The sequence below is a fragment of the Eptesicus fuscus genome, chromosome 21 (assembly GCF_027574615.1).
Source record: "Eptesicus fuscus isolate TK198812 chromosome 21, DD_ASM_mEF_20220401, whole genome shotgun sequence".
Taxonomy (NCBI): domain Eukaryota; kingdom Metazoa; phylum Chordata; class Mammalia; order Chiroptera; family Vespertilionidae; genus Eptesicus; species Eptesicus fuscus.
Genome location: NC_072493.1, coordinates 17356573 through 17383460, shown reverse-complemented (window position 1 = coordinate 17383460; position 26888 = coordinate 17356573). Strand labels below are relative to the sequence as shown.

The window sequence follows — 26888 nt, the reverse complement described above, 5'->3', positions numbered from 1 at the left end:
AGATTGGAGGTATGGATTTTATATCCCTAAAATTAGCATGATTTTTGTTAAACACGTTTACAAATCTGTACTTTATGGCACTTCACTGAGAAATATGCTAGAAATGAGTCTAGTATGGAAGAGATAAAGTAATCATCTCACCTTGGTTTAGAATGTATAAGGTAGTCAGAATATTATTAGTGAATATTATTACTAATATTACTATTAATAATTTACACTCACCAAATATTTGCTTCAGACACTGTTCCAAATCCTAGTGTATTTTGAAATCATTTGGGGCAGTCATTTTGACCTCCAAAAACACATTCAACAGCTATCATGATACACATAAAGGACCAACTATGGATGATTCTCAGGCAACAAAAACTCAGAAAGGCCTCAGTTAAGTCACTGGAGAGTTGTCAATTCTAAGTATAATATTTAAATATTTTGTTTTTATCATAGTAGAAGTAGCCTCCAAAAATTGGTACCTTCAGTTTTCTAGCCCAAGTCATGTTCTTTTCAGGCAGCCCAAGCCAGGGCCTGAGATGGTGTGATCAAGCCATTTCACATCCTTGGTTCTTTATATAAAAGCTCTTACAAATAAAGGTGATTCTTGCAATAATTTAGTTGCATGTTCTAGAATTCTAGTTAGACTCTCGTAGTAGGTCTTCATCTGATTGGGGAAAAGAAAAGTGAAGACAACAAAGGTATTTATAAAAATATATTTCACAAAGTAGGAAACAATACAGGAGTTTCTCTGAATACAATACATGGAGTAAATAAACAATATTGCATTAAAGCAAAGTAGAAAATTAAAATGATCTGCATGTCGTAGTAGTTCGGTTTTATCATACATTTCTCTACTCCTAAACATCAGGTTGGTATTACAAATTGAATATGCTCACATCTGCTAGGGCTGTTCTCTTTTGGACTCTAAGATGTTCTGTGTCTCACCATGAGGATCGGGGAGAGAAGTGCTGAAAACAGAAGCAGTAAAATTATGTACAAATCGGTTCCTGCTCTAAAACATTGTGGGGCGACTTGAAGCATGTCTCTTGGGCAGGGCGTTATGTAGGTATCTAAAAGTCTAGAGTTTAAATATTCACACGGATCGATATACTTTCAGATGTTTGTGCTTGTAGTAAAAACACCAAATACTAGGAGTATGAACAAAATAGAAAACAGTCCAAAAGTTTCTCTGGGAAAATGCTGTTCCTGCCATCACCAGTCACAATAACACTTTCTACACTAAAGAGACTATTCGCTCCCTGGTCAGAATATTGCCTGCCATACTCATCTCATCAAAATGTACATGTATTAAACATTCATTGTGTGTATATATATATATATATTTATATAAAACAATCTAAAGGATTATTAATGGATATAATTTATCTTTTTTTTCTCCATATAGTCCCTTCATCTATAGATTACCAACCTTAATAAATAAACGCATTAATGGACATCAATAAAATATTTATTTTGAGGATTAAACAAATAAAACCATCTGTCTCTTACGTCGTCCATTGCGTGACATAGTCTATCTCTGTGTCCTTGTGGAACAAGATGAAGTGGAGGGAAGGAGTAATCCTGCTTCTTAAAAGCAAGCCTGTTCCGTGGGATTTCTCCCCTCCCACCACTGCGTTGGCAAACCCCACCTTGGAATGGATTAGGAACATGTGAATATTTTAAGGCTCGACACAATATTTAAAGATGCTATTCAGTCTCTGATGAGCGGGGCCAACAATTATGTACAATGTGTGGTCACTGTACCGTGTAATCTTAGGAGGCCTTCCCAAACTCCCAAAAGTCAGAATGTACAGCCGACCGAGTATTGCTTTATCATGTGTGGCGGGATCCTTATTGGTGAAGGGGGAAAAAACCATTCGCATTTATAAAAATCCTTGCAGAAGACACATCTCAGCAGCAAATTCCTTGCAGGTCCATTTTGTCTAAGAAAGCACCTTTTAATTTTGATTTTTTTTTTTCCTCGCTTAAAACTACGTTTTTTCCCTAAGCATGAGCCAGGATCCCAATCTTTGTCTGTGGTGGTCACGTACATAGCAACTATCCAACGACTTCTAGACACTCCACATAGTTTAATTCACACTCCACAAGATTTATCACCTCCTAACATATACTTTTTATTATCCATTTTTTTTGGTTCAACATTAAAATGTAGTTGAGTTTATAGATGATTGGTGCTACACTTGCCTCTAAAACAAATAGCCACATTGGCTGTATCTAAGGGGAGTGGCCCTAGCATATTACAGAATGCTCAGTTCCGTGGGTTTATGGATCATCCACTGTCAAGTTTCTTTGTCACTTTCACCAACAGAGTACAGTTCACCCAGTCTCTTAAAGCGGGGACCCCAGTCACTGAGGTAGTCAAAATTCTGGTCTGAGTCTGAGGTGGTGGACTCCAAGGAGCTGAGGGAGCCCGCCACTGACCCCCGGCCTTCATAGCCATAGATCTGAATGGAGTCATAGGGCGGGGCCGTGGGGTCGTTATCTGCCTCGTGGAGCCGCACATTTATAAATTCATCCACGTCAACACCATTGGGAACTGGAGCCAGCCCTTGCCTTGGCATAAACTGCAAATCTGGTTTAATATCCTTACGGGGTAAAAATCCATTAATTCCATCCGGGTTTTGTAAAGTTGCGATGTCAAAGGCCTCCGTGTCTTCCTCCCCGCCTCCTTCGTCGTCGTAGCGAATGATGTTTTCTCGTACATCTTCATCGTCTTTGATAATTAATGGCTCATTTTTATGTCGCCGCAGAGTGACAAACAGCACCACGATGACTATAGGAAAAAAAAACACAAAAAACTCATGAAATAACAGCCAACTCGAATATCCTCTCTAATAAAATGGCAATATGAAAATTAACCATCACTCTGCTACATAAACCACACCCACCAACCAAGCCACGCCCACCAGCCAATCAGGGCGAGTATGCAAATTAACCCTATCCAAGATGGCTGCAGCCACAGAGAGCAAGGTTTCCCAGGTAACAGAGCAAGCAAAGCTTTCCGATAGCCGTTGCAGGCCTACGCCTCCACTCAAGCTACAAAGTTTCAATTATAGATGGTAAACAAATTCAAACAAATGGCGGCAGAACGGAGCTTGAGAGAGCAGGCCAGGGTTGCTGGCGGCAACAGGGGAAGCAAAGCTTTCCGCATACCCTGGCCGGGCTCAGGCCTCTGCTTGAGGCTACAAAGTTTCAATTGTAGAAGGTGAATTAACTGCCACAGAAATGGCTGCCGCCCCGGAGGGAGCAGCAGGCTTGGCTCCGCTCCAGGCTACAAAGTTTCAATTGTAGAAAGAAAATAAATTCCAGATACCAGGGCCTCTGCTTGGGTTGCCAGGGGGCGTGGCCGGCCTGCAAACCACCGCAGGCCCCTCGCTCAGGCCGCCCCACACCCCAAGGGAACCCCACCCTGATCCGGGACACCCTTCAGGGCAAACCAGCTGGCCCCCACCCATGCACCAGGCCTCTATCCTATCTAATAAAAGAGTAATATACAGATTGATCATCACTGCAACACACAAAATAGCTGCCCCCATGTGGTCAAAGATGCCCCCATGTGGACACAAGATGGCCACCACAAGATGGCCAGCAGGGGAGGTCAGTTGGGAGGCACCCGGCCTGCAAGGGAGGGCAGTTGTGAGGGACCAGGCTTGCAAGGGAGGGCAGTTGGAGGTGATCAACCCTGCAGGAGAGGGCAGTTAGGGGTGACCAGGCTGGCAGAGGAGGGAAGTTGGGGGCAAACAGGCTGGCAGGGGAGCAGTTAAGCATCAACCAGGCTGGCAGCAGAGTGGTTAGGGGGTGATCAGGCTGGCAGGCAGAAGCGGTTAGGGACAATCAGGAAGGCAGGCAGGCAAGCAGTTGGGAGCCAGCAGTCCTGGATTGGAGAGGGTACAGGCTGGGCTGAGGGACAACCCCCCGCCGTGGACGAATTTCGTGCACCGGGCTTCTAGTAGTCTTATGAGCAACACACACCTTGTAGGTTCAGAGGGAGGGTCATTATTCTAAAACTTATGAGCCTATTGCTTTGATAACATTGCCATGAGAATTAAGCAAAACACCTTTATGAAGGATGAGCTCTCAATTTTGAGAGAATACTGTTTGATTTTAATATCAAGAAAAACATCTCAGGAAGACAATGCAATTGTGAAGAAAAAAATATATATTCTACTTTTTTGTTTGCTTATTTTTTTCTTTTTATCTCACGAAACTTTGTGATCAGATGGACTCAGCAACCCAATCTATAAACTGTTTGGATAAAAGAGTGTTTTGGACACATATTTGTTGCAGCAAATGGGTGTGCATTAGATCTGGAGGTCTTCTTTATAATAGACTAGAGGCCCGGTGCACGAAATTCATGTCCCTCAGCCTGGCCTGTACCCTCTCCAATTTGGGACCCCTCAGGGGATGTCTGACTGCTGGTTTAGGCCCGATCCTGCAGTCAGACATCCCTCTCACAATCCGGGACTGCTGTCTCCTAACCACTCGCCTGCCTGCATGATTGCCCCCAACTGCCCTCCCCTGCTGGCCTGATCTTGCCCCTAACTGCTTGCTCCCCTACCAGCCTGATATCCCGTAACCGCCTCTGCCCAGCCCCCGCCAACCGTGGCTTTGTCTGGAAGGAAGTAGGATGTCCAGAAGATGTCTGGTCAACCTGGTCTAATTAGCATATTACCCTTTTATTAGTATAGATGCTTTTATAACCACATAAGGCCCATTCCCACTTCCCCCACCATTCAGCTTAGTCTATACATTTTCACTGGTGATGGAACTGAAAAAGGTACCAAATAGTCATCTCCAATTGGACATTTACTTTTTTTTTTTTACCATTGATTTTTGGAGAGAGTGGAAGGGACAGAGAGAGACAGAGAGAGAAACATCAATATGAGAGAGACATATCAATTGGTTGCCTCCCACATGCCTGGACAGGGGCAACCGACTAGGGTCAGACATTTACCATCACAACCCTTTTTCTCCTCACCTCCTCTTAGTGATCTCAGAGCCAGGAGAAGTCCAAAAGACTTTCTCTTTCCAAAAGCATGCTGGATGCCTGGCTTGGTCAGGGTTTGCTGTCCTTATGTACAGTCATTGATAAACCAGAAAAATGGGAACCATGAGGCTATGAAGGAAATACATACCTAGCAGCAAAATGATGCAAGCTAATATGGCAATTAGGGCGCCCATACTGAGTCCAATCGGAAGGACGTAAGCTTCCACATTGCAGGACTGGACAACACCATCACTGCTGCAGCCACAGACCCGGATGGTCAGCGTGCTGGTGCTGCTCAGAGGAGGGTTCCCGCTGTCACTGATGACGATTGGCAGAAGATAGACTTCTTGCTTCTGGCGGTTGAATCCATTATGCTTGGCCAAAATGCTGAGGGAATTATCTGGAAAAGATGAAAATCACAATCGTGTGCATCATTTCAAAAATGGCTGCCCAGGCAACACTTGTTTTTCTAGTTCATAAATCCTCTGCGAGTCTCAAGGCCACCTGACTCCACTGGACCACTCAGGCTCTTTGCCCCTCTCTTCTTCCAATTTTTTAAAATATGTTTTTTTAAATTGATTTTTAGATAGAGAGGAAAGGAGAGGGAGAGAGAGAGAAACATCAATGAGAACGATACATCAATCAGTTGCCTCCTGCATGCTCCCTTCTGGGGATCAAGCCCACAACCCAGGCATGTGCCCTGACTGGGAATCAAACCTGGGACCTCCTGGTCCATGGGAAGATGCTCAACCCACTGAGCAATACCAGCCGGGCCTCTTCCCATTTTCCCAACTGGCGTGGACCACAACATCCATACCCAAACAAGTCCAAAGAATAGGGCCCCATGATAAACTAATGGAGTTTTATCATCATCTTGTAAATGCAAACTATTTCTTTTATTTAAGAAAAACTGTCCTTGCAGAAGACACAAATTATCCCAAGTCCCACAAATAAGCTTAATTTTCTCTCACTTATCCTGATCATGCAAAATTGGCAGGACAGAATCTCACCACAGTTGAAAGACATGTTTGAGAAGCTCTGGGTTAAAAGATAGACTACATGACACTATGGGATACAAAATAATGCAATTTGTTGACTCTCACTCACAGGTAACTAAGAGGTTGTGCATGCTCTAGAGCATTTATGCTAACATGGTCAAGTCCTATGTACTGCCAATTGGAGGAGATGGGCTACATATATTAAAATTTGTAGAGAAGACCTGCAGTGATTACACAGGTAAAAATAAAATGAAAAGTCATAGGAAAAAGTGTTCCATTTCACATGTATCAATTAGTTATCTGGAGACTCATATTGGTTATCTGAGTCAACACTTAAGGACATTTAAGAAACATTTAAAGACATCCGTTCAAAATAAAACTGGTCAGTGAACAGGAATTGGCCCCACAGTTCTCAAAATTTCACTCCCCAAGTGATATTTTTTCTTGTCTTCATCCCTATCTCATGAACTATAATCATATTACATATATTAGTTATTAATCTATTTTCTCATTTTGATTAATGAAAGAACTATCTATTCAAATTAGGAATACTAATTATCTCAGACTGGTTTTCCCGCCAAAAGCAAATGAACATAATTTTGGTAAATGTGTGCTATGTTTTCTGGGCAAAATGATGATTTCAGTTGGAATTTCTTTTCAAACATTGGCAAGTTTGGAAACATTTGGCTACCTCATTGTTGCATATTAAGGCAGGGATTCCAAACCATTGCTGTCCAACTCGTGGTCATCAGTGTCGTATTCTTTACAGAACAATCCAATACACGAACAGATAGTCTATGCAAACGACTGCAAGGAGCTGTGTTAAATCTTTTGTACCATATAGTTCTATAACCAGATTCCGACAAATGAGAGCCATTCCCTAAAACAGATGCATTAATTTATATTAATTTTTCTTTGTTTAGCAGGGGTGGGGAACCTTTTTGCTGCCAAGGGCCACTGGACATTTATAATAACATTTGCGGGCCATACATAATTCAAATTCTCAACTTAAAAATTAGCATGCTATATTTGGTCAAGCATTTCATTCACTCACCCCTAATGCCTTGGCAGGGCCTGACCAAATGATTTCGAGGGCGGGCCTTATACAGCCGCAGGCCAGATGTTCCCCGTCTCTGGTTTAAGGTGTAAGCAGGCCTATAATGCCTTACTACTAAGCAGTCAGACAGAAAAATACATTCTTAGTTAACTCTTTTTTCCTAAATTTCTTCTGGTTGTGCTTCATTAGCTAGTAATTTTAAGAGCCAAAAAACCCTACAATGTCTCAAATGGAGTTAAACAGTGATATAGCAAACGATCCAGTAGTCTTCATTTCCATGACCTAGAAGGAAGTACCACTAAGCGAAAAGCAGGAGAGCATTATCTCACAACCCAATATAGAATATAGAGCTGTGTGGAATGTTCAGAAAGTGTGTGACAAGTTTGAGTCCAGTTAATTAGTGCAAGGAACATCTGTAGATGGTTTCATATACCATTGTTCAAAACAGAAGATGGGAATTGTTCTTCAAGATGCAATTAATGAAATTACAAGGAGGCCTTTCCCCTTTTGTGGTTGACATTATTTACGTAAGAAACCATCTTTGTATATTCTCTCTCTAAAACTATCTATAATGAATATTTAGAAAGTGCAGCAGGAATATTATTCTTGCAAAGCCAAAGGCTTATCCTTTATTGCATAGGAAAAAACACTGGTGGGTCTAACACTAAGCTCAGACCCATATATTTTACTACTCCTGGCATTTGTTCTTCTACATACATAAAAACTATTGACTGCTTAAAGGTAGTCTATGAGTCATTTTTACTAAATTTTACCTGCTACTCCCAGGCAAGGTCAATTTCCTATTTGCCAACTCACTTAAAAAAAAAAAAAAAAAAGTCATTTTGGTCCTAGCCAGTTTGTCTCAGTGGATAGAGCATCAGCCTGTGGAACAAAGGGTCCTGAGTTTGATTCCAGTCAAGAGCACATGCCCAAGTTGTGGGCTCGATCCCCAGTAGGGGGTGTGCAGGAGGCAGCCTAACAATGATTCTTTCTCATCACTGAGGTTTCTATCTTTCTCTCCCTTCCTTTCTGAAATCAATAAAAGTATATATTAAAAAATATTTTTAAAAAATCATTTTTACTCTAGTTGGTTTGGCTCAGTGGATAGAGCATGGGTCCCATAGACTGAAGGGTTCCAGGTTCGATTCGGGTCAAGGGTATGCACCTCGGTTGCAGACTCAATCCCAGGCCATGGTTAGGTACCAGCAGGGAGGCAACCAATCGATGTGTCTCTCTCACATCAATGTTTATCTCTGTTTCTTCCTCTCCTACACTCTCTAAAAATCCTCGGGTGAGGATTAACAACAACAGAATTATTTTCCCTGGCCAGTGTGGCTCAGTTGGTTGGGTGTTGTTCCATGCACCAAAAGGTCACCGGTTCCATTCCCAGTCAGGGCACATACCCTGGTTTCAGGCTCAATCCCCAGTAGGGGTATGCAGAAAACAGCCAACACCCGTTTCTCTCTCTGTTTCTTCTTTCTCTTTCTCTCTCTCTCTCTCTCTCTCTCTCTCTCTCTCTCTCTCTCTCTCTCTCTCCCTCTCCCTCCCTTCCTCTCTTTCTAAATATCAATAAAAAGAGTTTAAAAACTCATTTTTATTGGTGTTTATATTTATTAATAATTGTGCTAAGTTATTTTATTAGACCAAATAAAGCTGCCATTAACATAAAAACTTCATACACATAAAAATCATCATATATCAGCACATTTCAAATTCATGTAATTAAAATACTTCTTTTTAAATCTACATGCCATAAATATCTTCTATGAAGTTCTGGTTTGTTTCTTTAAAATATCCTCTTCGGGGCTCTCTGTTATGATATAATCCTCTGTTTTTCTAATGGTGCATCAATACCATCCTTTTTATGTACATAAACATGATAATGAATCTGAATGTTTTCCCCTAACGTGTTCTTCAAGAGTATCTTGGCTATTCTTGCTCATTTACTAATCTCTAGCAAATATAGAATCCGATTACCAAGTTTTGTGAAAATCCCCATAAGAACTTAAGTCGAAATTATATTACAATATAAATGAATTTTGAGAGAATTGATTTCTTTATGCTCTTTAGTCTTCTATATTAAGATTGTAGTTTTATTATTTTCTTTAATATACATCAACACAATGTTTTAATTTTAGCTGCAGGAGATTTTTACATCTTCTGTAAGATTTATTATTGGTGTGTATAGTTTTTGCTCTGGTAAATATAACCTGTTTAAATTATATTTTCAAGTCATTGTTGCTGGTGTATAAAATGAAATTGTTTTAGACATTGATTTTAATTCCAGTAATCTTCTAAACCGTTCTTTTTACTTATAAAAATATCTCTCCTCACAAAGTTCCACTTCAGCACGATAGTTTGAGGAGCACCATGGAATTGTTCCCCAGTGAAACTGGTGAACATTATAAAAGGAAAACCATGTATCATCTCAGGAAATGTTCCTGAAGCAATCAGCAAATGAAGACACATTTACTCAAGGAAATCTACCAGAGCTTGGTAAGAATGGTGAGACTGTGGTGTGTGAGTCAGAACCCTCTACTTCTATCCCTTCTCCCAGCTCTGTTAGATGGAAACTCCACTCCAACTCAAGTCAGCCAAGAACCCAGGGCTTCCTCTCCTCCCAGCTAGCAGTTGGAGGGCTATCTTCCTTAAAATATATTTTTATTGATGTCAGAGAGGAAGGGAGGAGAAAGAGATAGAAACATACATGATGAGAGAGAATCACTGATCAGCTGCCTCCTGCACATGCCCTACTGGGGCCCAAGCACACAACCTGGGCATGTTCCCTGACCAGGAATCAAACTGTGATCTCCTGGTTCATAGGTTGATGCTCAACCACTGAGCCACACAAGCTTAGCTGTATTTTTTTCTTCTTGCTCATGGTATGGAGACCAAGGAAATAAAACAAGATCTCATTAAAAACAAAAAAAACAAAAACAAACAAAAAAAAAAACAACAACAAAAAAGCCCAAGATATCATCACTGGGCTTCACGTCTCTCTTGAAGAGCATGGTGAAGAGGAGGCAAATGAAGAAAATGTACTGGGAGATGACACAGGAAGAAGAACCCAAGCCCGTAGAACTGCCTGTCGAAGAGGATGAGGCCCCTGAAAACACTATTGATGTGGCAGCAGAAAAGAAAGTGGCAGCAATTACATCTGAAACAGCACAGACTGAGAGAATGCAGAAGAGAGCTGAAGGGTTTAATGAACCTGTGAGCTTGGAGACTAAGAAAGCTGCTGTGGCCTGGCCCGGCCAGTGTTGCTCAACGGTTGAGCATTGACCTGTGAACCAGAAGGTCATGGTTCGATTCCAAGTCAGGACACATGTCTGGGTTGCAGGTTCGATCCCCAGTTGGGGGTGGGGAGTGTGTGTGCAGGAGGCAGCCGATCAATGATTCTCTTCATCATTAATTTTTCTTTGTCTCTCTCCCTCTCTCTGAAATCAAGTAAAAAAAAAAAAAAAAAAAAGCTGCTGGGAGCTAAATTTGGAATTTCTTCAAATCCATCAAAAGGCCTATCTCTGACACCAAGCCTTTGGTTAACCTGGACAAGCTAAAGGAAAGAACTCGAATTTTGGTTTGAATGTCTCTTCAATCTCCCAAAAGTCTGAAGATGACAAGAAGCTTAAAAGAGGAAGGAGCGATTTGGAATTGTCACAAGTCCAGCTGGGACAGGCACCACAGAGGGTACAGAGGCAAGGAAGAGGAAATGCACAGGGCGCTTCGGGATTGCCTGGTGAGAGACTCTGCATGTTTTCTGTTCTCCAGTGGCTTCCATCTCTCTGACTGTCCTTGGTCACACATATTCCTAAATACACAGTCATGTGCCTCAGTCCTGCCTCAAAATGAGAGAACATGTACCCCTGCTACATCCATGAACTACAGTAGCAATTTCACTTATTGCTCTTCTAGCTTTGAGATTATTGTGTCTTTTTATTTTTATTTTTGTTAATCCTCACCCGAGAATACTTTTCCATTGATTTTTAGGGAGAGTAGAAGAGAGAGAGAAAGACAGAGAGTAACATTGATGTGAGAGAAACACATTGATTGGTTGCCTCCTGCACAAGCCCTGACCAGGCTCTGGGCTGGGGAGAAGCCTGCAACCAAGGTACGTGCCCTTGACTGGAATCGAACCAGGGACCCTTTGGTCCCCAGGCCGACTCTCTATCCACTGAGCAAAACTGGCTAGAGCGTGTTTTTTTTTTTTTTTTTTTAATTATTATTTTACTTGTTATAACAAATAGCAAAAGCCCAGCTTGCATGGCTCAGTGGTTGGGCATTGACCTATGAACCAGGAGGTCATGGTTGGATTTCCGGTCAGGGCACATGCCCAGGTTATAGGCTGGATCCCCAGTGTGGGGCTTGCAGGAGGCAGCTGATCAATGACTCACTCATCATAGATGTTCCTCGCTCTTTCTCCCTTGCTCTTCCTCTCTGAAATAAATAAAAATATATATTTTTAAATATGGCTTTAAAAAATAGGAAAAAAAACCCTCAGAATTTTTATGCAATGATTTTGACATTATAGAGATGTATGTGTTATCTCACTGGATTGGAACCCCCTTGAGGGAGACTAGCCTAAGTCCCAGCTCTATTCTAGGTCTCCAGCAAAGATCCTCATCCTAATACTGGTCATGTTGGCTAACCCACTTTTGTTTGGAATGCTTGCAGTTTTAAGGAACTAATCACCTAACTGATTCATTAGAAACTTGCTAAGTAAATGTAGACTCTTTCTTACAGATTGAAGATTTCTTTTTCTTCCCATGTGATTTGCATGGTCTAGTCCCTGCCTAGTGACCCAGCTTCATGTCCTGACATCCTTTTCTCTCTCTCCATTCTCTCTGACCTGGCCTTTTTTGAGCCAAAGGTTTTCTCTCTTCAGAGTTTTCATATGTTTTTTTTCTTCTTCTTTTTAAAAAAATTTCAAAAAATAAATATGCTTTATTGATTTAAGAGGGAGGAAGGGAGAGGGAGAGAGAGATAGAAACATCAATGATGAGAGAGAATCATTAACTGGCTGCCCTGCACTGGGGATCAAGCCCGCAACCAAGGCATGTGACCTGATCAGGAATCAAAACGTGATTTACTGGTTCATGGGTGGATGCTCAACCATTGAACCACATCAGCCTGGCTGTTTTTTCTTCTTCCTGATATCTCTCTACCCCTCTTTAGCCTAAATTTGAATTGTTAATATTTATGCATTCTTTATATCTTTGCTTAATATTGCTTCTTTGTGGTTAATTTCCTTCACTAGTTGTCCCTGATCTCCCCAGATAAATTAGTTATGTATTCTTCTAAAAACCTTTCTTTTTCATTGCAGCTTTTATTACAAAGAAATAAAATATAGCAGTGGGGATAGGAGAGACACCAGGGATACAGAAATAAAGTAGGGAACTTCTAAGTAACAAAGAACCAATTTTAGATGCATAATGAGTACTCAGCCAATATTTGCTGAATAAATAAATGACTGCATCAGCCATATTTTGTGGGACTCCTACATATATCTCTTATGTTATTCTGTCATAGAGAATTATATGTGGTTCAAAATAAGACATTGAGGAAGTTCAATTTCAGGCTATTGGAAACAACATACAGCCTAAAAAATATTGATAGTTTCCGAGTGTCTCCCCAGGCATGCCTCATATCATGTAACATAAGCAATAAACTGAGGATGATTAGATTCAAATAGAGAGGGCTCAGAGAGGAAAAACTTGTTCTAAAATAACTGCAATACCATCATATTCAGAGGTGCACACCAGGATTCTCTGGAGCTGAAACTGAATGACTTATATTCAGAGGGCGGGAACATAGAATCTGAATAAGTACCTCATATGGTTAGTCTAGGAGGAATTTCTTCTTTGATTATTGATATTCAGGTTTTTATTCATTTAGAGTTGCAAATCAACATACAACATTCTTTCATACAACATTACTAGCCTTATTAGAATGCTATTTGTGCCCTGCCCCCCCCATTCCTCCCTCCCTTCCTCCATTCCACCCTTCCTTCCTTCCTTCCTTCCTTCCTTCCTTCCTTCCTTCCTTCCTTCCTTCCTTCCTTCCTTCCTTCCTTCCTTCCTTCCCTCCCTCCCTCCCTCCCTTTCTTCTTATTTACTCTGTATTTTTAATGAAAAATAATGATCATTATTATTGTTACTATTGAAATATCCTATGTTCTTTCCACATTGTCTTTTTTTTTTTTTTTTCAGGTAAAAGAAAGCAGAGTATGGCTGGCATGTCTCAGTGGTTGAGCATCAACCTCTAAACCAGGAGGTCACAGTTTGATTCCCCATCAGGGCATATGCCCGGGTTGTGGGCTTCATCCCCAGTGTGAGGTGTGCAGAAGGCAATCGATCAATGATTCTCTGTCATCAGTGATGTTTCCATCCCTATCTCCCTCTCCCTTCCTCTCTGAAATCAATAGATAGATAGATAGATAGATAGATAGATAGATAGATAAAAGAAAGCAGAAAAATCTAAATTCTCGGTGTGTTTCAGTGTAGTCACCTGCGCCCTTGCCCTGCTGCAGAACTTTTACTTTAGTCTAGGTCCCATTTATTGGAAATCCTGGAGCTCTGGCTTTTTTATTTTATTTTAGCCTTTTAGATGGAAGCAGCAGCAACAAGGAGCCAAAGCTAATGAAGGCGGTTGCCAGACAAATATTTATGACAAAAAAGAACAGATGAAGAGAAGATCAGTAGATAGTATGCCTTTTTTTTTGAGAAATGTCTTCTGGCATTTGACTTGCAAATTTAATTCAAATATTCTGGATCAATTCAAATGCAATGAAAATGGCAAGAAGGTCAAAACAAAGGGAAAATGGCTCTCTGTTCAGTGGGCAAGAGATTTAATTAAGTTCTTATCATTGTTGTGTCTGTTGTTTATTTATTAAAAAAAACCTGGCAAGGCAGTAAAGATACTAACATCCATGAGCTTTCTGCATATTGGAAACATGTATACACAGTATCCAATATCTATAAATATGAAGCCAAGTTCTTAACATCAACACTTTATTTATATATGTCTATTACCATAGACACTAAGTCTTATTGGAAATAATCAGGCTGTAATGAATTAATAAAAACGAAGACTCTGCAAAGTTAGTTTCCTCCAGTGCCATTATAACTTCCTACATAATTCACTGAAAGTGTACTAACACTAAACCTGCAGCAAGCGACTGTATATGCAGAGCCACCTAATTAGACCATTTGTCACTCTTTCCTTTTTTCCTCATGAGATTGTCCACCATCCAACCTGATGTCAAGAATCGCAATGTTTACCTGAGTGTTATCTCATTACCATATTTAATATTTAATTAAAAAGTATATCTAGCCATAAGATATTGACCAAGGTTTACTCTGGCTTTAGAAAAACATTATTGTGAATTCCTTTGGCAGTTTTTAGACTAACATCTGACTTCAGGTTTAGTCTGCCATTTATAAGTACACAAAAGGAATTAGCATATTTTTAACACAAAACGTTATTTCACTATAGCCATGCCACACAGTAGTTCTATAAACATCTCAGTGATGGTCACTTGGCAGAGGAAATACACAGAGGGTAGGCTGTGCTTTGTAGTTTATGAAACTTAGGACTCATCAGTAAACTATGAAACTTAAGCATCTTCTAAAATTATTTAAGTAGCTACATATATTCTTTCTAAGTTGTTACTATTAAAATAGAGTTTTAAAAAATATTTTAAAATATATTTTTATTGATGTCAGAGAGGAAGGGAGAGGGGGAGAGATACAGAAGCATCAATGATGAGAGAGAATCATTGATCGGCTGCCTCCTGCACGTCCCTCACTGGGGATTGAGCCTGCAACCTGGGCATGTGCCCTGCCTCGAATCAAATGATGACCTTCTGGTTCGTAGGTCGATGCTCACCACTGAGCCAAGCAGGTTGGGCAAGATATATTTATTTTTAGAGCATATAAAAATGGCGTTTAGTGAAGTGATCTGAATGGGGACCGCCAAAAAGCCATGTCCACCTCCTATTCCCGAGAACCTGTGAATGCTACCTTACTTGGAAAGGGTCTTGCAGATGAAATTCAATTAAGAACCTAGAGATGAGGAGTTCATCTGGGAGTACCTGGTGGACCCTAAGTGCAATAACAGGTGCCCTTGTGAGAGTGAAGCAGAGGGAGACTTGACACAGGGCAAAGAAAGAGGAAATGTAACCACCGAGGCAGACCCTGGCATAATGTGGCCATGCTATGATCGGCATGAGATGCCCACAGCCAACAGGAAGGGGAAGAGACAGAGAATGAGCTCCCCTTTAGAGTCCCTGCAGGGGTGTGGTCCTGCCCACACCTTGATTTCTGGCCTCCAGCACTGTGAGAGAATAGACTTCTGTTGGTTTAAGCCTCCCAGTTTGTGATAATTTGTTATGGCAGCGATAAGGCATTAATACCGTCAACAAATCTAATGAGGTATGATTTGCAGAGGCAGGGAGGGCATCCTCACTCCCATCTTGCCTATGAGGAGCAGGGTGTGTGAAAGATAACGTGACTTGCTCAACATCCCTCAGTAGGCCAGCTAGGAATGACAACCGACTCTAATGTATTTTCTACATTCTCTCTGTCCTCTTATCAAACGTCACCTCAGGAAACAAGGCAAAATGGGCTCCAAAGGGTTGTTTTAAAACTCAGAGATAAGATAAACAAGAGGAAGTGTATGGAGGGAGGTTTTCCCAGTCTCTGACACTTTCTCAGAGGCAAGGGGAAAACTGATGGAGGTTCTATTTCCGGTTGTTCAGGGCACATGGCTGGGTTGTGGGCTTGATTCCCAGTGTGGGGCGTATATGAGGCAGCTGATCAATGTTTCTCTCATTGCTGTTTCCATCTCTCCATCCCTCTCCCTTCCTATCTCTCTAAAATCAATAAAATAAGCCCAGCTTGAGTGGCTCAGTGGTTGAGCACTGACCTATGGACCAGGAGGTCATGGTTCGATTCCTGGTCAGGCCACATGCCCAGTTTCAGGCTTGATCCCCAGTGTAGGGTATGCAGGAGGCAGCTGATCAGTGATTCTCTCTCATCGTTGATGTTTCTATCTCTCTCCGTCTCCCTCCCTCTCTGAAATCAATAAAAATATTTAAAATAAAAAGAAAATCCACAACATAAAAAAATGTTAAAAAATATTCCTGGATGCTGGCGAGCCATTCTAGTCTATTCCATTACTTCCCTGAGGTGTTCGCAGTGGTTAATGGCTTGGCCCAAGCCCTCAGAGGCACCCCTGGGACAGCTATTATGTTCTGGGTTCTGTAATCCAGCAGGGGTAGCAACTGATAGCAATTTTCCTGCATAATTCCTTCTTTTCTGGTTTAGTGGTAAAATAGCTGCCAAGAATAAAACATAAAAAAAGGAGGGAAATGATGCAAGAATATGTGGCACCCTACAGAGAGCTGAAGTCCAGTGTTTGTCCTTGCATCATTTCAAAGTGTAATATGTTATATTAAAACAGCTTGGCTAAACATATATCTTCGGGCAAAAGTCTTACTATACAGCGAAGGCAAGAGGATGGAAGGCAGCTGTGTAGATAAAATTATCATCCAAGCAGTGGTCACATTATCATTCGTCCCAGGTAGCTGAGAGTGGCACGTACTTTTGAAACTTAAAACCCACATTCTTTTCTTCTTTTTTTTTAAATATATTTTTATTGATTTAAGAGAAGAAGGGAGAGGGAGAGAGAGATAGAAACATCGATGATGAGAGAACCATTGATTGGCAGCCTCCTGCACGCCCCCTACTGGGGATGGAGCCCACAATCCGGGCATGTGCCCTTCACTGGAATTGAACCTGGGATCCTTCAGTTCACAGGCTGACTGCTCTATCCACTGAGCCAAACCAGCTAGGGCAAAACCCACATTCTTTATCACATTGGAAATAGTCCTGTTCTGATCATGCAAAAAGGACTTGACATTGAAGGTCAAACTGATTTGCTTTTCCTCCCATTCAGCCACCTATGAACAGGTTAAAATACAGATGGAGCGAGCAGAACTAAAATGCTCGAAGGAAAACATACCTGCGAGGGTCACCCTTACGATTGAAATAGCAATCACATCCAAATCATTTAAACTCTTTTTTACTGAAAATGTAATCTGATAAAACTCCCTATTGTTATACACTGTAGAGAAATCAGAATAAATTTTGAAGTCATGCATGATTTCACTTTAATACTTTCCTTTAAAATAAAAAAGGATTCTTTTGATGAGTCTTTTAAAATATTCTCAAGATAATATTTGATTTTCCAAACTTGCCATTCCCCCTTGACAAGGAAAGCGTGGTGCCTCCCAGCAGGGGACAGGGGCATAAAGAACCCTGCCACCCAAGTCTTCACATTTGGGAATCATTAGAGAGAAGCTTAGGGGAAGGTGTTCCCTTTTCCCACATTGTAATTTCTGAATAGCTTATAGCAGGTGTAATTTCTTCACAATGTGTGTTTCAGAGTGCATCTGAATACGATGTCAACTCACGTGCAGGCTCTGGGTCGCTCCTAATTGTGTTTGCATCCCAATGTCATTACTTGGTGCATTTTTAAATAATTCCCCCAAGGTCATAGCAGGTATTCTTATTGTGCACAGATTACTCATTAGGGAACTGCGTGTCAGAAGGTCATTGAGGAGTAACTATGTTTTTCCACCTCAAGTGTATTTTCAGGGTCTGTGATGTGCAAACTGTTCAATAGACTTAAAATAATAGTGATTATTATTAATTACGTAAGCTTATCAGTTACTTTAGCTTTGAAATAAAGCAGGGAGCTGTAATCTTTTTGTTGTTGCTGTTAATCCTCACCTGAGGATATTTTTTTCCATTGACTTTTTAGGGACAATGGAAGGGAGGGGAGAGACAGAGACAGAGAGAGAGAGAGAAAGAGAGAGAGAGAGAGAGAGAGAGAGAGAGAGAGAGAGAGAGAGAGAGAGGTAAGAAAGACACATTGATTGGTTGACTCTTGCACCCACCCGGACCAGGGCCCGAGACAGAGCCAGCAACCGGAAGTATGTGACCTTGACCAGAATCGATCCTGTGACCCTCCAGTCTGACACTGAACCAAACTGGCTAGGGCCAGAGAGAGCTGCAGTGTTTTAAGAGTATTTGGATTTCATCCATTCAGACTTTACAATGAATTTCTATTTGAAAGACTCAAGATTGAAATAAAAAAAGTAAATTATAAAGTTAAATATAAAGGAGGAACTAAGAAAATATATGTTAAGTATAATAAGACTCTTCAAGATGAACGCTGAGGAAGTTTTCAGAATGGAATATGACGTTCTATAGTATCCATAAGCAATATACAGTGATTTCCAAGAAAATATTATAGCTAGGTCATTGTCAATCCATCAGTCAATGGTTTTCGGAATCCAGGTCTTGATTTAAAACTTTATTCTTAATCAAAGGCAAGCCCATGGGAGCTCATCCCTTCCTACATCCTCTAAGAAAAAGCCAAGACCCACTAGGGAAATACTACCATTCTAACTAAGCCAGGCTCAGAACCTCTGCATAAATATGCTGATGAATGTGCACATCTTCACATCTCCGGTGACTAGTATTAGATTAATGCACACAGTACATAGCGTTAAATTATCTAGACTTTGCATCCAACTTAGGTTAAGATAGCAGAGAACTGGGTGCAAGAGAGTGCAGGGTAATGAAAATGAAGCAGGTTTGGGGAATGGAGGAGAAGAGGAGAGGACAGCCCGCTCGGTGGAGGTCTGGCTTGACCATGTGAGCAGATTTGAGGCAGGTCATGAATGAGTCAGTCATGCAGACATATGGGGGTGAGGGGACAGGAGAGTATGTCAAGAGAGGGGGCAGTAGCTCAAAGGCCTTGCGGTGGGGATGCCTATGATGAGTTCAATGAGCTCAACAAGAAAGAAGCCAGTGTGACGGGGGGGTGGGTTGGGGGAGGGGGCAGCTGGAGGGAAGTGGTTACAAAGCCAGCAAAAGGAGGTGAAGTCAAAGAGATAAAGAAGAGACCAGGCCATCACAGAAAGACGAGTACCATATGATTTCACTAATATGTAGACTAGAATGAACAAAATGGACTAACAAACAAAATAGAAACAGACTCTGTATCTAAGTCATAGACACAGAGAACAGACTGATAGCTGTCAGAGGGGAGGTGGGCTGGGAAGCTCGGTGGAAACAGTGAAGGGATTAAGCAAACTACCCTCCCCCCCAAAAAAAATCATAGACACAGACAAGAGTATGGTGATGACCAGAGGGAAAGAGGGGTGGGGGGAGGTAGAAGAGGTTAAAGGGGGGATAAATGGGGCTAGAAGGAGACGACTTGGGGTGGTGAGCACATGATACAATATACGGATGATGTATTATAGATTTGTCCACCTGAAATCTATACAATTTTATTAACCAATGTCATCCCAATGAATTCAATAAAAAAAATCAACAACCAAAAAAGAAGAGATTTTATCTTTAGTTTTACATAGTTTCTATAAGACTATTTAGAACATTGAAACTTTAGTTTCCCTTTATATAAAAGGAAGATGATGATATCACATACTGCACAGGCTAACAGTAAGGATGATATGATATAATGTATAGTATATACTAAGCGCTTAACACGGGCTGGGCACATAGTAACGATGCAATATTATTATTATTATTATTGTTGTTGTTGTTGTTGCTTTTTTGTGTTTTCTTTTTCATCAGTAAAGAGAATGAGTTTGCCTCATTCCACATATACTTGGAAGATGACTGTTGGCTTTTAGGGCAGGATCAGTGGCTCTAAATCAAAGCACAACTTGCTCTCTCACCTGACAGTGAAACTAACTTAATTAATTACTCCTGTGTTCACTGGAGTTCAATGGTAAACTCCTCTGAGGGCAGGGGTCGTGCCTTGGATGACTTGACTGCTTCTGGAATGAAAGATGAATGTTTCAGTCCACCCGTGCTGTCTAATCTGGGGAAATTGAAGTTGCCAGCCTTCCTGCATACATACTAGTAACCGAAGCAAAACATCTTCTTCATATTCACAATATTTCTGTGGCAGCGAATCTGAATTCTCAAAACCATAGTGAAGCCACATCAATAAACAGGAAGATAATCTGAGTGTTTAGACAATTATTCAAATAATGATCAACCTTCATGCGAGAATGCTTCCCTTCGTACTCCATTGCCGCGACAGGAGAAATTTTTTTTTTTCAAATGTCTTAGTCACAACTCAGTGCAAGGCACTGTCCACGGTACTGATTGCCTCAACTAACCCTTTGATTTCCACCAGCGAAAATAAAGCCAAAGAGAGATGGCAAATCCACTTTCTCATTGCAATGCCCTTATTTAAAAACTCAGCAGTCGGGTTGTGTTCAAGTGTTGCTTTTGTAAGTGCCCCTCATCTGGCTCCTTTCACTGTGCTCCACTCTCTTGAATACGTTCAGACCACTAGCTCTGCCCGCTCTGGAACCTTCCACCTACCTACCTGGGGTCCGTCTCTGTCGCCGGGCTGTTAAGCTCTCTTTCGGTCAGATCGCTAATGGTATTCAAGATGCCGCAGTGAAATGGTTATCTATGCTGGAGATGTTACTTGCGCAAAGCCAAGGAGAGGTTTCTAATGGGAAGTCTTGCAGCTGGAAACCTTGACCGGGAGGGGGTTTGTGTGTCTCCACGTGTATTGGAGTTAACACACCGGAGATTAGGCGGTGTGCGTTTGGAAACTACAAGGATGTTGCTGTATCTTGTATATGTCCTTTTGAGGTTGGAAGGTAGAATGCATGATTAATCAAATGGCTGTTGAAACCAGGAGAAATACAGTTCTCTTAACAGTCACCAGGCGATCTTTTTAAAAATATTTTTTATTAATTTTTTACAGAGAGGAAGGGAGAGGGATAGAGAGTTAGAAACATTGATGAGAGAGAAACATTGATCAGCTGCCTCCTGCATACTCCCCACTGGGCACGTGCCTGCAACCAAGGTACATGCCCTTGACTGAAATCGAACCCGGGACCCTTGAGTCCGCAGGTCGATGCTCTATCCACTGAGCCAAACCAGCTAGGGCCACCAGGCGGTCTTGAAGAAAGCAGCCACTGGGTTTTAGGAAGGGTCCTGTAGACCCACTCCCCAGCTTCCTAACCATAGAATTGTATTCAAATTACAGAATTTCCTCAGTTCTATAAGCTTTCAAATGGTATTGACACTTTCCTCAAAGTCTGGGATGGATTAAATGAACCATTGAACAGTATGTCTGCACCATGTTGTTGTTGTTGTTGTTTTTAAAAATTACATAATCGCGACCCACAGGTTGAGAACCACTGCTGTAGAGCCTAAGACCATCGGAAAACACAGATATTTACATTACGATTCATTAACAGTAGCAAAATTACAGTTATGAAGTAGCAACGAAAATAATTTTATGGTTGGGGGTCACCACAACATGAGGAACTGTATTAAAGGGTCGAGGCATTAAAAAGGTTGAGAACCACTGCCACTGAGCCAAACTAGCTTTGACCCCAGCTTTCTTTACCTATGAATCTAAGGACTCAAGACATGTACAGCAGAAACTCCCTCTATGCCCCTGACCTCCTGCAGGGCAGGCCCAGATGTCTCTGTAAAGCAGTTTGTTTTCAAAGGAGTTTCAAAAGGATGGGTTTTGCTCCTTTGACAAGTGCTTCCTTTGTCATGCTGCCAGTGGGCCATGGAGCAGTGGGAGGAGAGATGCACTCACTGTCTGGGATAATCCCATAGAGAGCATCCTGGGGTCTGAAGGTCACTGCTGGTCTCCCCTCATGGCTTGGGTTTCTGCAGAATTATCCCAGAGGTGACAGTGAGGATATGAAGATTTGACGGTGTGAATTCCCTTCCACTCTCACTGGCTGGGGAATACTCTGTCCTGAGGGGCGTTGGGTTGATTGGCAGAGGAAATGAAACCTATTTTTTAAAAAGTATTTTCTCTCTTTCTGCCTTTAGTGGATGAGCCACCCTGAACATCAATTCGAATGGTCCTTATCATCTTCAAAGTGAAGTTTTCAAAGGCATAAGAAGTCCCAAACCCATTCTATGCCTAAACATTTTTTAAAAAATATACTTTCATTGATTTCAGAGAGGAAAGGGGGAGGGAGAGAGAGATAGAAACATCAATGATGAGAGAGAATCATTGATCGGCTGCCTTTGGCAAGACCCCTACTAGGGATCGAGCCCACAACCCAGGCCTGGGCCCTGACCCTTAACAGGAATCAAACTGTGACGTGGTTCATAGGTTGATGCTCAACCACTGAGCCACCAGCCAGGCTACACCTAAACATTTTTCAGCCAAAGCCCTGTAGTGGGTTTGGAGGGGTTAAGTGAGCAGGAAGACTGCTTTCTGTGAGCTTATGTTCACTTCTAATTCTAAGTGTTGCCTGCTAGCCACACACTTGGCATGTCTGTAATATGTAACAGCCTAAAGCACAGAACCCAAGGGGTGAGAAACATATGGGGGCGGGGGAGGCTGATGGGGATGAAGGGAGTTTCACTGAAACATAAGCTGGCAGGTTGCCCAAAATATACGGATATGGTCCTCTGTACCATTCAACAGTTTAAGGAACCAGCATCCTCTCTGTTACCAAAACAAGATTTTACGATGAAATACTAATAAGGGCTTTCGATTCAAAGTAATTGGGGTATGAATCTTAGCTCTTCCCTGATTTGATGAAGTCCCTTCAAATGACTCAACTTAAATTTCTACGCATGTAAAATGGAGCAAGTACTACCTCCCTTTTAGGATTGTCATGAGGCTAAAATGAGCTAAGATCCATAAAAGTTCCAGGTCCGTAAGAGGCACACAACCTCTACCCAAAAACTCATTTTCTCCCTCAAACTCTCCCCTGCCCCCAGTACCCACACTTGGAATTTCCACTTATTAGCTTTGTGATTTAGGGCAATCACTCAGTGTCAAGGCAACCTCGCCCAGCCTTAGATTCCACAGCTCTGAAATAAGGATCACAGTAATATCTCCTCGTGGATCTTTGAGGGGAAACCAGTGAGGCAGGGAATATGAAATCAGTGCTTTGGAAGTCAAGAAGCAATACTTACTGTGTGTTTACTATGACTGCAGATTCATTTTTGCTTCAATGATTATAATAATAGACAGGAATTTTTATAGAGAAAACATGTATAGAGTCCTTCTGAGGATTTTTATAAACACAAGTCACAATTTGATGAAGAAGGTTTCACTAATATGCTTTTTCTTTTCAGATAAAGACAGTTTTAGAGCATTTAACTTGCTCAAGTTCACACCACTAATATATGTTATAGGCCAGTGGTCAGCAAACTCATTAGTCAATGGAGCCAAATATCAACAGTACAACGATTGAAATTTCTTTTGAGAGCCAAATTTTTTAAACTTAAACTTCTTCTAACGCCACTTCTTCAAAATAGACTCACCCAGGCCTGTGGTATTTTGTGGAAGAGCCACACTCAAGGGGCCAAAGAGCCGCATGTGGTTCGCGAGCCGCAGTTTGCCAACCACGGTTATAGGTTAACCGTGCCCTAGAAGCCACTGATCTATACTGCCTTCCACCTTCTAGGAACTTGAATTTCATGTGAGTTATCCACCTAAACTACAGCTGTCTATGTCTGTATTCTTAGCACCATTCCACTAAAGTTGACATTTTTCAGGATATATAGGAGCAAGGAAATGTGCTGAATATATGTTGAATAAATAATGCATCAGCCCTGGCTGGTATAGCTCAATGGTAGAGCATTGGCCAGTAGACCAAAGGGTCGTGGGTTCGATTCCCAGTCAAGGTCACGCAATTGGGTTGCAGGTTTGTTCCCTGACCACAGATGGGGCTCATGAAGGGGACAACCAATTGATGTCTATCTCACATTGATGTTTCTACCTCTCTCTCTCTCTTCCCTTCCCTCCCTTCCACTCTCTCTGAGGATCAATGGAAAAAATATTATTGGTAAGGATCAACAAGAACAATAATAACGTATCATAGGGGACTTATACTGACATTTTGGCAGTACAATATCCATATTTTAAAGATGATCAAGCTGCCTGGGTCAGGAGTGTCTCTGACGTAACTAACTCTTATGGGCATCGTTGAGAAGGAGCAATGAAGATGGATTGTAAAGGTTAATAATACTTCTCCCTCTTGTCTTGAACGTTGGATTCTTTATTGATCCTTGTTGCAATACTGTCACTATCGGCTTTCTGAAACCTTGGAATAACTTGGCACAGCGAGGCAAGTTGCTAAATGAGTTTTCTCGCACCGAGGTGATCCTAAAATGGTCTCTCTCATCTATATAAGCTCTCCTATTTCACAGGGGCAGAATGAGGTTTGGAAGAACGCCATCCCCATCAATATGCACAATATGATCTTCAGGGTTTGGTCTGTGTGTGCAGGAATGGGAATTGTGAAACACTTATGCTCCTTCGATAAGCGCACATACCTTTACAGTTGCTATCGATTAAATGTTTGAAGTAAATCTCTCAGCTTTCTCATGTTTTTATTTTTATTTTTTTCCAGTTATAAAGGGGCCAACCAAGCTATGTAATAACAAAAAATATTTATAGCAACATAAAAGATTTGTTTTAAGCCCCTAATTAATTTGTCCACTTTGGTGGGATATTTTCCAGGCAAAATGGTGAAAGCATCAATTGGTTTCTTTGAGTGACATGGGATAAGGCAGAGGAAGAAAGAGATGAGCTAAAACAAAGCAATAACAACAAAAATATTTATTTTATAAGCACAACTTAATGGAATTTTGGATATGGAGCTTACTGGGCTGGAAAATAAAAGTGTTTCTCAATTCCTGTCTCTCAAATAGTAAAAGAGCCTCAGAGTATAAAATGACCTAGAGTAGAAGTCAACAAACCATGACCCTTGGACCACATCCAGCCTGCTCCTGTTTTTGTAAACAGTTTTATTGGAAATAGCCATGTCCATTGCGTTATGTATTGTTTATTTGCTGATTTACCATTAGAAAGGCAGCGACAACTAGATGTGCAAAGAGTATATGATCCACAAAGCATTTTCTGCTCCTCTATAGGAAAAGCTTGCCAACCCCTCTCCTGGGGTTAAGTTCAAATAAAGGGTGTGACTGCCCTTTGCTAAGATCTAAATATTTAAGATGCTATTTCATAGAGCACCTTGATTAGAAAAATAAAATCTTTAGGGCATTGTCTTAAAGCAGGCTGACATACTGAAAGCAGAAGGAGATATTTCTCAAAAAGAATAATAGATGCAGTGTTTTGAGGCATGAACTGGATCTGAAATGGACTCATAGGAAACCTATAAAGTATTAAAAGCATCATCAACATGACCAAAATTAACTGAAAAAAATTTGTTGTTGTTGTTGTTAATCCTCACCCAAGGATATTTTTCCATTGAGTTTTAGAGAGAGTGAAAGGGAGGGAGAGAGACATAGAGCGAGAAACACCAATGTGAATGAGACACATTGATTGGCTGCCTCCCACACCAGGGATTGAGCCTACAAATGAGGTGTGTTCCCTTGACTGGAATAGAACCCATGACCCTTCAGTTCAAGGGCCAATGCTGCATCCACTGAGCCAAACTGGCTAGGGATGAAATAGTTTTAATTTAAAAAGAAATCCCAGACACCTGGCAGATGAGAATACTCATCTGGCAACATGGAATGTTTCTTGTATAAAACAAAGGATTTTGAAGGGATGACCCAAGAACACAGAGGACAGAGTCAGGAGCCATAGGAAACAATGAACTTGGAGCCATACCCAGAGAGTAGAATCTGGCTCATTCCTTACCCTTGAAATAGGATCTGACAACAAGTAACCAGGTAGATTTTAAATAGCTATGAACCAGTGACCTCTATACACTGAGTGGTCAGATTATTATGATCTCTGAACGCATAATAATTTGGCCACTCAGTGTGTGTGTGTGTGTGTGTGTGTGTGTGTGTGTGTGTGTGTGTATTAGAGGCCTGGTGCATGAATTCATGCATGGATGGAGTCCGGCCAGCCTGGCCAGGGGGAGGGGACATGGGTGGTTGGCCGGCCTGCCTGCTGGTAGAACTCCTGGTCAAGGGGACAATTTGCATATTAGCCTTTTATTATATAGGATATACACTGAATGGCCAGATTATTATGCATTCAGAGATCATAATAATCTGGCCACTCAGTGTATATCTCACATTCCTCCCCTATTAAAATGGGGATCTCTAGTCCAATTATCCATTTTGATTTTCACCATTTGCTTACCTTGGTTCAGTCATCCATTAAAGTAGAGACTGCAGCCAGGAAGTCAAACAAGAGAAGGCTGAGACTTGGAAGGCAGAAATTGAAGAATTGGGAAAAGATCAGCAAGAGCAAAGATGTGTCATTAGAGACTAATGGTAAGACCATTCACTCTGTCATATTGCCAATTACTCTGTACAGATATGAAAGCTAGACAGTGAAGAGGGATAAAAATTGATTCATTTGAAATATGGTGTTATTGGAGGAGAGCTCCACGGATTCCCTGGCCCACCAGACAAGTGGGTCTTAGAGCCAATTAAACCTGAACCATCACTAGAGGCAAAAACGACAAAACTGAAGCTGTCCTACTTTGGGCATGTCATGAGAAGTCAGGTTTCTTTGGTAAAGACAATAATGCTGGGGAAAATAGAAGGCAGCAGGGAAAGAGGAAGATGCCATATGAGATCAGTTGACTCCATGAAAGAAGTCACAGGCATGAGTCTGCAGGAACTGAGCAGGGCTGCTGAGGACAGGACATTGTGGACATCGCTCATTCATAGGGTCACCAGAAGTCGGTGCCAACTCAGTAACAGGTAACACATATGGGGACAGCTATGGTGTCTTTTCAGTTCACAGTCTCCTGATTGAGAGAAGCTGAACCTGAGAAATCTCATCTGTATTCAGACCT

At 41.4% G+C, this 26888-nt stretch overlaps 1 protein-coding gene across 1 annotated transcript in view; it reads right to left on the bottom strand.

Moving 5' to 3' along the window:
• Positions 1–2291: 2291 nt before the first annotated feature.
• Positions 2292–26888, bottom strand: part of CDH8 (cadherin 8) — a 310258-nt gene continuing 285661 nt past the window's right edge. The window contains exons 10-11 of the mRNA XM_008139872.3: positions 5148–5399; positions 2292–2785 (exon numbers count right to left, since the gene is read on the bottom strand). Of these exons, the coding sequence (XP_008138094.1) occupies positions 2292–2785; positions 5148–5399 (746 nt within the window). The remainder of the gene's footprint in view (positions 2786–5147; positions 5400–26888) is intronic.